This window comes from Procambarus clarkii, chromosome 36 (assembly GCF_040958095.1).
Source record: "Procambarus clarkii isolate CNS0578487 chromosome 36, FALCON_Pclarkii_2.0, whole genome shotgun sequence".
In the NCBI taxonomy this organism is placed as follows: Eukaryota; Metazoa; Arthropoda; class Malacostraca; order Decapoda; family Cambaridae; genus Procambarus; species Procambarus clarkii.
In genome coordinates this window covers 4,151,614-4,164,240 of record NC_091185.1, presented here as the reverse complement: position 1 = coordinate 4,164,240, position 12,627 = coordinate 4,151,614, and the positions used below count along the sequence as shown (strand labels likewise).

Below are 12,627 nucleotides of genomic sequence, written 5' to 3'. Positions count from 1 at the left end.
ACTATAGCCATTACATCTCTCACTGTTGAGGATTTACGATGCGCCGAACTATAATTCCGTTATATTTACTAAGCTAAGATGCCGTATATCGCACCATTCTCGTCAGTGGCGGCTTTGTGTGTGTGTGTGTGGGTTCACCACTGTCAGTTCAGGACGAGGTGGCTGTGTTCCCACTGACAGCTTCTGTGAAGGAGAAAATTAATCGCCTCTGAAAGTGGAGTTTGTTGAGTGTTATCGTATTGTTGTGTATCTCTCTCTCTCTCTCTCTCTCTCTCTCTCTCTCTCTCTCTCTCTCTCTCTCTCTCTCTCTCTCTCTCTCTCTCTCTCTCTCTCACTTGGATCCTTGTCCCTTCTGTCGTTCTCCGCACATACGAGCACCGTTATATAATCACGAAGTTAAGAGCGCAAGAATCACGACATTCACTTGATCTCAAGAAAACCAAGATGACCACATTAGAAAGGAAAACATTAGTGTGACGAGCTGTCTCACGAGACTGTGTGGGTATTCACAGACTGACAATACGACACTTAACAAGAAATAACTACGAAGTAGTTAGAAGGATAGGGGGATGATTGGGCTAGACAATGGTGCAGGAGGAGGAGGAGGAGAAGATGTAAGGGGGGAGAGTGGAGAGGTGGGAGAGGGGTGTGAGGGAGAGAGGAAGAGAGAGAGAGAGAGAGAGAGAGAGAGAGAGAGAGAGAGAGAGAGAGAGAGAGAGAGAGAGAGAGAGAGAGAGAGAGAGAGAGAGAGAAAGACAGACAGAGACAGAGAGAGAGAGAGAGAGAGAGAGAGAGAGAGAGAGAGAGAGAGAGAGAGAGAGAGAGAGAGAGAGAGAGAGAGAGAGAGAGACAGACAGACAGACAGACAGACAGACAGACAGAGAGAGAGAGAGAGAGAGAGAGAGAGAGAGAGAGAGAGAGAGAGAGAGAGAGAGAGAGAGAGAGAGGGGAGAGACCTGATGTAGGTGACCTGGATTACACCTGAGATTCGAACCCCCATACCCCTTCCCGGCTGAAGGCCGACGGAGGCCTCCAACAGCATATTCAATTTCCATGAACCTTACCAACAATGTAGGCCACGCGGGCTGTGGCCGAACCTCAACACTGATTTGCATTCCACACAGCATTTGTATTCCACACGGAGGCACAAGACCGTATTTGTATTACACACACACAGGGACAAGACAGTATTTGTATTACACACACACAGGGACAAGACCGTATTTGTATTCCACACACACAGGGACAAAACAGTATTTGTATTACACACACACAGGGACAAAACAGTATTTGTATTACACACACACACACAGGGACAAGACAGCATTTGTATTCCACACACAGGCACAATGGCGCATTTGTATTCCACACACAGGCACAATGGCGCATTTGTATTCCACACAGGCACAATGGCGCATTTGTATTCCACACACAGGCACAATGGCGCATTTGTATTCCACACACAGGCACAATGGCGCATTTGTATTCCACACACAGGCACAATGGCGTATTTGTATTCCACACACAGGCACAATGGCGCATTTGTATTCCACACACAGGCACAATGGCGCATTTGTATTCCACACACAGGCACAATGGCGTATTTGTATTCCACACACAGGCACAATGGCGTATTTGTATTCCACACACAGGCACAATGGCGCATTTGTATTCCACACACAGGCACAATGGCGCATTTGTATTCCACACACAGGCACAACATAATATTTGTATTCCACAGTTAGGTTAACCAGGTAACGACCACGAGAAAGCGTCAAGCCGGAGTGGCTTTGAAAGGGATATGAGGACAAGGATCTGGGACAGGATCGAGGTGGAACAGTGCTCCACCCCATCCTCTTTAAACTATCGGGGATCGAGCGCGGACCTGCAAGAAACGCGGCCGTTCCCTGTACCGACCAGCAAGAGAAGATATTCAGAGGTCTTTACAGAAAAGCTTCTTATAACATTCCTCACGATTATAATCGAAATTAGATTTCAATACCATAATATAAGTTACTTGAAGGCATTTTTTTAACCGTATTCAGCATATAATTATTATTTCACAATATTTTAACATTTAAAACATGTACTTCTTGACTAGACCTCCGCGACATACAGGTTCACAGCCACTTTGAGGAGTCTTAACCATTGGTCATTCCTAGAGTTTCTTGAAGAAGTTGACACCGGGTGATGCTATCCCCACCAAACACACACCGAAAGTACGACGTTGGTACAACGTTCGAACAAGTTTTAACACTTCCTAATCAGTTATAACAACCAATATAGCAAGTTGTAACAACGTTCTAATACGTCATAAACACGTTAAGCCAAGATGTAACAACTTTATTACAAGTTGTAACAAGCGGAAAATAGAGACAGTTACGGTTTGTGTTTCCAGGGTTATACCTCCTTAAAAAAGAGGAATTAGACACATTCTTATAGCAGGAATCGAGACAATTTCCTGAGCTAGAAGATGAGAAATATCATGATCTTATGTGAGTCTTACTACACGCCAAAATAGCCATAATACACATCTTCAGAGGAATGACTAAGCCTGTGTATCAGCTTTTTGCAGCACTAAAAACTTTTAGAATGAAATTTAAGCTTTTCTCAAGTCTGCTGTTGTAAAGTATGAGCTACTTTAATTTATACTTTATATATATACTTAATTTAAAAATACTTTACTACTACTCCCCCACTTGAACACAGCTTATCACGCACCACAAGCACGCCGAGCTAGGAATTATGGGAATTATCAAGGAGAAAGCGTCAAGCCATTACGACTATAGCACTGGGAAGGGGTCAGGATAAGGATTTGGGATAGGACGGGGGGGAAAGAGATGGTGCCCAACCATTTTGGGACGGTCTCGGGGGATTGAACGCCGACCTGCATGAAGTGAGACCGTCGCTCTACCGTCCAGCCCAAGTGGTTGGCTTTTATGGAGAGTATTTAATATTAGTGTGAAAATACTAGTTGAAATCTGTGTTGTAAATGTCATTGTTCCACACATATGTGGAACCACACATATGTGGAACCACACATATGTGGAACCACACATATGCGGAAACCACATATGTGTGGTTTCCACATATGTCCAGATCGGCCGAAACGTTCATCTCTCTTCATCTATATATATATATATATATATATATATATATATATATATATATATATATATATATATATATATATATATATATATATATATATATATATAAAGCATACGTCATGCAGAGACACGGAATACATAACATATGAGACGGAGGGAGACAGACAGACAGACAGAGAAAGAAGTGGAAAATCCTGCTTACATAAAATTAACCAATACATCATTCAGCTCTGATATTTGAATGTCACTCACTCAGACTGGTTAAGTACCGTAATAGCTAGCCAGTGGCTAGATGGGTGACAGGGGGATAAACTCGCCCTTAGCCCGAGTGGAGGGGGGGGAGGGGGGTTAGGACCTGGATAATCCTACCAAATATCCTGCCCTCAACCATGACTAACCAATACACCAATATAGTGATATATCCCCTCCTGAGCAGGCTGTGTAACCAACACCTTGTGTGGTGATAAGGAGCCGGTCGGCCGAGCGGACAGCACGCTGGGCTTGTGATCCTGTGGTCCTGGGTTCGATCCCAGGCGCCGGCGAGAAACAATGGGCAGAGTTTCTTTCACCCTATGCCCCTGTTACCTAGCAGTAGAATAGGTACCTGGGTGTTAGTCAGCTGTCACGGGCTGCTTCCTGGGGGTGGAGGCCTGGTCGAGGACCGGGCCGCGGGGACCCTAAAAGCCCCGAAATCATCTCAAGATAACCTCAAGATCCTCAAGGTTGTTCAATAAATCAATGAACTATATGGTCAACAGATCCCTGTCCATGGAGGACAGAAGAAAATGTATATATATGCTGGTTAGCATTGTAAATGTCTGGCCACGTCTGTGGTAGACAATAATAAAAATAAAAAATATAATAATTATACCATCAATATCCAGCAGGTTTTTTCTCTATCTCTTAATTGCTTCATTTACAACACAGATTTCAACTAATACTTTCACACTAATATTAAATACTCTTCATAAAAGGCAACCACTTGGGCTGGACGGTAGAGCGACGGTCTCACTTCATGCAGGTCGGCGTTCAATCCCCGATCGTCTAAGTGGTTGGGCACCATTCCTTCCCCCCGTTCCATCTCAAATCCTTATCCTGACCCCTTCCCAGTGCTACCTAGCCCGCAATGGCTTGGTGCTTTCTCCTCATAGTTCCCTATCCTACTCCACAATCCACGTGGATAACAGTAGAGAAATGAATAGGAAAATACGTGATGAACAGTCAAACCCGCGTCTCACACTCCATAGGAGTCGTTGATGTAGTCGTGTCACTCTTTATAAGAGTCGTTGATGTAGTCGTGTCACTCTTTATAAGAGTCGTTGATGTAGTCGTGTCACTCTTTATAGGAGTCGTTGATGTGGTCGTGTCATTCTTTATAAGAGTCGTTGATGTAGTCGTGTCACACTCCATAGGAGTCGTTGATGTAGTCGTTTCACACTCCATAGGAGTCGTTGATGTGGTCGTGTCACACTCCATAGAAGTCGTTGATGTAGTCGTGTCACACTCCATAGAAGTCGTTGATGTAGTCGTGTCACACTCCATAGAAGTCGTTGATGTAGTCGTGTCACACTCCATAGAAGTCGTTGATGTGGTCGTGTCACACTCCATAGAAGTCGTTGATGTGGTCGTGTCACACTCCATAGAAGTCGTTGGGTTTCACCGTAAAATCGTCGTAATCAGTAACGCAGTAAATCCTACATTACCCGAGCATACTTTTCCCACTGGAAAAGAGAGAAGTAGTGATGACGGAAGATAGAACAGGAGAAAGGGAGGGGGAACTGAGGCAGGAAGGGAGAAAGGGAGGGGAAACTGAGGCAGGAAGGGAGAAAGGGAGGGGAAACTGAGGCAGGAAGGGAGAAAGGGAGGGTTAAGACAAACGGAGACATAAGACACTCATGCATACACCCACTAATATACATATAAATTGCAAAGTCCGCGTTCGAGGTTTTAAAATTCAGATGCTTAGGGATAGTCTCACTCAATCTCCCTATATAGTTACTGTGGGAAAAGTGTTCTATATGATCGACACTGTGTCACAGGGGGACCCCTGTGAGCCTTCTGACGATTCTAGCATTAGAGGGACCTTAAAAAATGTCTCAAAAATGATTTCAAAACAATTATTTTCTTGCCATATACTAAAACATTATGCACTGATGGCTGGAAAATTGGCCAAAAAGTTCATATATCTATCATACTTTGGCTGTAAAAGACAAATATGTGATAAAATAACTATGGAGACATGGGATTTGGTGGAGCCTTCACCCCAAAGCCTAGCAACACAGCCTGGTCCATCATGCTACTCAGCCTGCTCCATCACGCTACCCAGCATGCTCCATCACGCTACCCAGCTCTACATATTTTCTGGTTAAATTCCATTATCCTGCCAAAGAACCGTTGACGGAGGCGGTCACCTTAATGCACAGAACGTCGCTGCTCCTGGTTATATATTCAGAATTTCCTGAATACTAAATTCAGATCTCTGAATCCGAGTGCATTAATAGACGAGCTCCGGAAGACGACTACACAATTCGACCCTTTATTCTGAACGACGCTCAGTTTATAGTGCCAATCAGCTGATGAAACATGAAGGATGTTTGTATTGTCTCTTAGGGATGTGTCTTAGGAAATGTGTCTTAGGAGGATGTGTCTTAGTGGATGTATCTTAGGAGTTTAACCCATTATGACTAGACTGGTAGTTCACCTGGGACACATATGTGTCATTAAGGGGCTACAATTGGTTGTTCAGTGTAATTACAGTCGCAATACTATATTAGCTGATAATCAACTGTCTGGAATCTAAATTATTTAATTATTAATTATTATTCGAAGCATGCAAGGGTTAATGACGGTGGGTCAGAGAGGTGGGGGTGACTAGGGCTCACAACCAAGGTACTCAGGCAGGGTGATTCGAGTGAAGATAGACAAAGTGGAGATAGACAAAGTGAAGATAGACAAAGTGAAGATAGACAAAGGCAGTGAGGATGAAGGGAACAGAGAGGAAGGACTCATAAAGCAAGAGCTGGGCAGGAAAGGGTGAGAGATAATGTGATAAAATAGGAACCAAAGAGACCAGTTATCGAGGAAAGAGACAGAGTAAGAGGCGAGGGAAGAGGAAGAACAGAGGAGGAGGAGGAGGAGGAAGGGAAGCATAAAGAAACGATGAATAATTAAGGGAAAGTAATTAATCAAAGGAGAAATAAAAAGAAACGAGAAGGGTTGAGAGATGATAAGAGCCTCACAGAGCGAGAGGGCGTCTCCGTGGCGCAGTGGTAGCGTGTTTACCACACACCTAGCGACCGGCGTGCTACAGAGGGGGTCAAACCCTGGACAAGGAGTGTCAAGCGGGCACCGATCCCTCACCGCCAGCAGTCGTTAACGACCCGGTTCTAGACCGCCAGGTGATTTGTGTTCCAGGGAGGGGAAACTAATAGAGATAAGGGTGAGGATGATACTGATGACACATGATACTGGGGGAAGCTGAGGTAAAGCAGGACACATGTTCAATAACGCTGAGGCAACAACTGCTACACATGTTGTTGAGGGGTAGTTTACTTGGGACACAAGTGTCATAAGGGACGGCAGGTGTTTACAACATGTGAGTTATGGGGGTGTGGGTGGTGCCAGCCCCGTCACTGGCACCACCTGGCACCCTGTACTGGTGCCATATTCTACCAGATATGTCTGGTAGACCTGTCCATCAATGTGGCTGGTAGATTTGTCCATCAATGTGGCTGGTAGATTTGTCCATCAATGTGGCTGGTAGACCTGTCCATCAATGTGGCTGGAAGATCTGTCTATCAATGTGGCTGGTAGATCTGTCCATCAATGTGGCTGGTAGACCTGTCCATCAATGTGGCTGGTAGACCTGTCCATCAATGTGGCTGGTAGATCTGTCCATCAATGTGTCTGGTAGATCTGTTCATCATTGTGGCTGGTAGATCTGTCCATCATTGTGGCTGGTAGATCTGTCCATCAATGTGGCTGGTAGACCTGTCCATCAATGTGGCTGGTAGACCTGTCCATCAATGTGGCTGGTAGATCTGTCCATCAATGTGTCTGGTAGATCTGTCCATCAATGTGGCTGGTAGATCTGTTCATCAATGTGGCTGGTAGATCTGTCCATCAATGTGGCTGGTAGATCTGTTCATCAATGTGGCTGGTAGATCTGTTCATCAATGTGGCTGGTAGACCTGTCCATCAATGTGGCTGGTAGACCTGTTCATCAATGTGGCTGGTAGATCTGTCCATCAATGTGGCTGGTAGATCTGTTCATCAATGTGGCTGGTAGATCTGTTCATCAATGTGGCTGGTAGACCTGTCCATCAATGTGGCTGGTAGATCTGTCCATCAATGTGGCTGGTAGATCTGTCCATCAATGTGTCTGGTAGATCTGTCCATCAATGTGGACATTGCTCGTGTTGAACTCCAGTAGCCATTTCTCTGACCATCTCTGCAACCTGTTCAAGTCCTCTTGGAGAATCCTACAATCCTCATCAGTCACAACTTTGCATCATCCGCGAACATCGACATGAGGACTCTACTCCTGTAAACATGTCGTTAACATAAATTAGAAATAGAATTGGTCCCAGCACCGATCCTTGAGGTACTCCACTTGTTACTGTTCGCCAGTCCGACTTCTCGCCCCTTACTGTTACTCTCTGGCTCCTTCCTGTTAGATAGTTCCTTATCCATGCTAGTGTGTGTGTGTGTGTGTGTGTGTGTGTGTGTGTGTGTGTGTGTGTGTGTGTGTGTGTGTGTGTGTGTGTGTGTGTGTGCGTGCGTGCGTGCGTGCGTGCGTGCGTGCGTGTGCGTGCACGATCGCCGGAAAATTTTTGAGTACTCGGGAAGGCGCGAGTTTGTGTGTGGAGTGTGAGTGTGGATGAGTGTGCGAGTGTTGTGCAGGGTGTATGAGACAGAGCTCGGTGGAGTGCTCAGGGTATTGAACACCCTAATGGCAGGAGACGGTACGGAATGATAATTGGGCAGGTGGGCAGATATATATATATATATATATATATATATATATATATATATATATATATATATATATATATATATATATATATATATATATATATATATATATACGTGGAAGGAGCCTGAACAGGGTGAAATAATTTAGAGAGAGAGAGAGAGAGAGAGAGAGAGAGAGAGAGAGAGAGAGAGAGAGAGAGAGAGAGAGAGAGGAGTAGGCCTTAATAATACAAGCCTTAACATAGTTATACGATGAATAAACGCAATATAATGTATAATCTTACTTTGAAAGCATGTATATGTTACACATGAAATGGTGTACATATTTCAGGACCCACAGTTGGCAGATGTAACCATGGCAACCACTGAATAACTTGTAGATTCAGTGATCAATGCTTAAAGCTGCATAGTGTACTCATATATTACATTTTTAAGTCAATTCTTCATTTATTTATTTTGATTCGTATGTTTTCATTCGAATTTTTTTTCAGCTAATTTCAAAACAAAAGTGTTCAGCAGTCACAAAGAAATTAAATTTTCCTCAAACTGAACGGCCCAGTAGGACAAAGAGCTGGGATATGCGGACAAGGACCTGGGATATGAGGACAAGGAGCTGGGATATAAGGACAAGGAGCTGGGATATGAGGACAAGGAGCTGGGATATGAGGACGGAGTTGGGATATGAGGTCAAGGAGCTGGGATATGAGGACAAGGAGCTGGGATATGAGGACAATGACCTGGGATATGAGGACAAGGAGCTGGGATATAAGGACAAGGAGCTGGTATATGAGGACAAGGAGCTGGGATATGAGGACGGAGTTGGGATATGAGGTCAAGGAGCTGGGATATGAGGACAAGGAGCTGGGATACGAGGACAAGGAGCTGGGATATGAGGAGAAGGAGTTGGGATATGAGGTCAAGGAGCTGGGATATGAGGACAAGGAGCTGGAATATGAGGACAAGGAGCTGGGATACGAGGACAAGGAGCTGGGATACGAGGACAAGGAGCTGGGATACGAGGACAAGGAGCTGGATACGAGGACAAGGAGCTGGGATATGAGGACAAGGAGCTGGGATATGAGGACAAGGAGCTGGGATATGAGGACAAGGAGCTGGGATATGAGGACTAGGTGAAAGAACGGTATCCGACTACTTGGACCATCGGGAATCGAACGATAAAAACAGCTTCCTCAAGAACTGAATCTCTTACAAGAGTCCAGGGCACCGTTGGCACTGGTGGAGTCACTGCTGCACCAGGGCACCGTTGGCACATCTTCAATGCCAGAATCTGGGAACTAATTGTCATTATTGACATTAACAATTTTTACTTAAGAACATAAGAATTAAGAAAACAGTAGACTTCCTTCTGGCCCATATGAAGCTTCTCCTATTTATATGCACCCAAACTCATTCATATATATGTCTAACCTACGCTTGAAACAATCCAGCGATCTATCATATTACCCGGTAATTTGGTCTTGAGACCAACACCCATGTTTCCAAACCAGTATTTACCCAGATCTCTCCTGAGTCTAAACTTATTCAGTATATATAAATTGTTTCGTGTTTTTGTGTTGATAAATCTAAAGCCATATTTATATTGCCCTTATGGGAGAGAGAATACATGTTCTATTAGTTAAGTGATGCAGCTGTAAGGGGGTACTCTCACAGATCATCAGCTGTAAGGGGGTACTCTCACAGATCATCAGCTGTAAGGGGGTACTCTCACAGATCATCTTCCCGGGCAGTAGTCAGTGATTAAATCAATGGCAGCTGTACCCTGAAGACACAGTTAAACTCTATTGTTTAATCTCCCACCACTTCCATTTCCACGCTGGGGAAGCTTTATGAAATTGAAACCAGGAGATGGTTATCCTTGACATATCTGTGTCAAAGAACGATTAGATAAATCTTACTTCACCCCCCCCCATTCCCAAGCCGCTCACACTAAGAACACCAATAATATGTCGTTCACTGAAGGACATTTCTCATCCTGGGAAAACGAAGATTTTAGACAACAAACGAACATCGAAAATTATTCTCGTTGATTAAGTGATTTTGTTTTCAATATGGTGACTTCGAGAACCTTGGGCCAGATTCACGAAGCAGTTACGCAAGTTCTTACGAACGTGTACATCTTTCCTCAATCTTTGACGGCTTTGTTTACATTTATTAAACAGCTTACAAGCATGAAAACTTGCCAATCAACTATTGTTATTGTTATAAACAGCCTCCTGGTGCTTTGGAGCTTATTAACTGTTTAATAATTGTAAACTAAGTCGCCAAAGATTGAGAGAAGATGTACAGGTTCGTAAGTACTTGCGTAACTTCTTCGTGAATCTGGCTCCTTGTGTTTACAGCTGGAGTTATCTCCCTATTTCCCCACCACTCTCTCTTCCTCTCTCCCTCTCTCTCTCTCCCCCTTTCACCTATCCCTCTCATCTCCCTACCCCCTCCTCCACCCCTCCATCAACAGCTTCTCACCAGAAACTCACAAATCTTCATTTGCTAATGACCAGATCTCCGGAACGCAGCCCACTACCCCAGCTTGTTTGAAACTCAAAAATATTTGAAGATCTCGTGAGAGATACGAGACGGAGAGACACGAGACGGAGAGATACGAGACGGAGAGATACGAGACGGAGAGACAGGAGACGGAGGGACACGAGACGGAGAGACAGGAGACGGAGAGACAGGAGACGGAGAGACACGAGACGGAGAGACACGAGACAGAGAGACACGAGATAGAGAGACACGAGACGGAGAGACACGAGACGGAGAGACACGAGACGGAGAGACACGAGACGGAGAGACACGAGACGGAGAAACACGAGACGGAGAGACACGAGACGGAGAGACACGAGACGGAGAGACACGAGACGGAGAGACACGAGACGGAGAGACACGAGACGGAGAAACACGAGAAACAAGAGACAGAAACACGAGACCTGACCAAGAGACAGAAACACAACACCTGACCAAGAGACCTAACCTAACTTCACTTAGACCTAACTGAACATTAAATTCCATTATCTAAACATATTAATTCATATCTGAAAACAAAAAAAAACAACTTTATTGTTTTATCTTGAGAAAGATTTATGCTGTCAGTTGGTCGGCTGTTGTATAATAAAAATACTCTCAATAAAATCAACTTTATTTACCTTATTGTTTGAGCTGGAAACTAGACTGAATTAGCTGTCAACAGATCCTAAACACCTAACCAAACTATCTTAAACCCTTACTATAAAACACAATTATATTATTATAACTGTGTAATCCCTTTCGGTTGGCGAAGGTGACCTACTGTCCCGTTTTCTGTTTTAGGTCCTCTGGTTGATTAAGAGAGTTAGAACGACAGTTTCTTTACGTAATCCAACCTTAGGAGGTTACCTTAGTTTTACGTAACCTTTGGAGGACAGGCTGGGGGGGGGGGCATAGCCGCAGCTTGAACAGGTCTAGCCGGGGCCTAGGGTAGGGACACCCGGTGCTTGGACAAACACAGCCCTGAGCAACAAGTAAGGACGCCGGGTGCTTGGACAAACACAGCCCTGAGCCACAAGTAAGGACGCCGGGTGCTTGGACAAACACAGCCCTGAGCAACAAGTAAGGACGCCCCGTGCTTGGACAAACACAGCCCTGAGCAACAAGTAAGGACGCCGGGTGCTTGGACAAACACAGCCCTGAGCCACAAGTAAGGACGCCGGGTGCTTGGACAAACACAGCCCTGAGCAACAAGTAAGGACACCGGGTGCTTGGACAAACACAGCCCTGAGCCACACCTGGTGCCTCAGGTGTGGCCCGGATGTCCAACTTCAGCTCTGTAAACTTTTGCAAGCTGAAATGTTTCTTAAACCCGAAGGCAAAATAAAAAAAACATGTTATTTTTTTACTCTGATGAAAACATTCGCATATTTTAGAATTATAATTAAACATTTTAACACATAACTCTGGCGCTAGTAATTAGAAATTAAAATCTAATATCTAATGTGCCCATGTTAATAATAATTACACAGAAATCACGTTATCACGTCATTGATTAACGTGATATATCAATAAGAAAATCCTCCAAAGCTGTGTGGTTGGCACTGCCTTGGTTGTAAGTTCGAGCCCTCCCTCGCAGCCCAAGTGGATTTTCTCAATTATACTAATAATTATATGTCGCCCTGGGAGAAGGCAAGACATGTTAAACCTATAACCTGAGATAAAATATAAGTATAAAAGTTCATAAAAATGTCTCCTTTTCCAGTCAGGAGACAAAGATGTGAAATACGCAAGGAAGTAGACATGAGAACGTAGGGGTTATCTTAGATCTTGAGGTGATTTCGGGGCTTAGTATCCCCGCGTCCCGGTCCTCGACCAGGGCCTACTTTTTATTACACCCCCCCCCCACCCCCCCAGGAAGCAGCAGCAGCAGCCCGTGGCAGCTGTCTAACTCCCAGGTACCTATTTACTTCTACCTGTACACAAAGACAGTCTGCAGACAGTGTCTCAACAATTTATTCTGTCACAGTGTCTGTTGTCTAGGATTCCTGTCCACGGA

At 44.5% G+C, this 12,627-nt stretch overlaps 2 protein-coding genes across 2 annotated transcripts; one reads left to right on the top strand and one right to left on the bottom strand.

The window, feature by feature from the left end:
• Nucleotides 1–4,331: 4,331 nt before the first annotated feature.
• LOC138371556 (uncharacterized) lies at nucleotides 4,332–4,751 on the bottom strand. The gene has a single exon (XM_069336439.1). The coding sequence runs from the start codon at nucleotides 4,749–4,751 to the stop codon at nucleotides 4,332–4,334; it is 420 nt and encodes a 139-aa protein (XP_069192540.1).
• A 5,632-nt stretch (nucleotides 4,752–10,383) lies between these two features.
• Nucleotides 10,384–11,062, top strand: LOC123756197 (histone-lysine N-methyltransferase, H3 lysine-79 specific-like). Its single transcript, XM_069336438.1, has 2 exons — nucleotides 10,384–10,391; nucleotides 10,660–11,062. Exons 1-2 carry the CDS (start codon nucleotides 10,384–10,386, stop codon nucleotides 11,060–11,062), a joined length of 411 nt encoding a protein of 136 aa, XP_069192539.1.
• The last annotated feature ends 1,565 nt before the right edge of the window (nucleotides 11,063–12,627 follow it).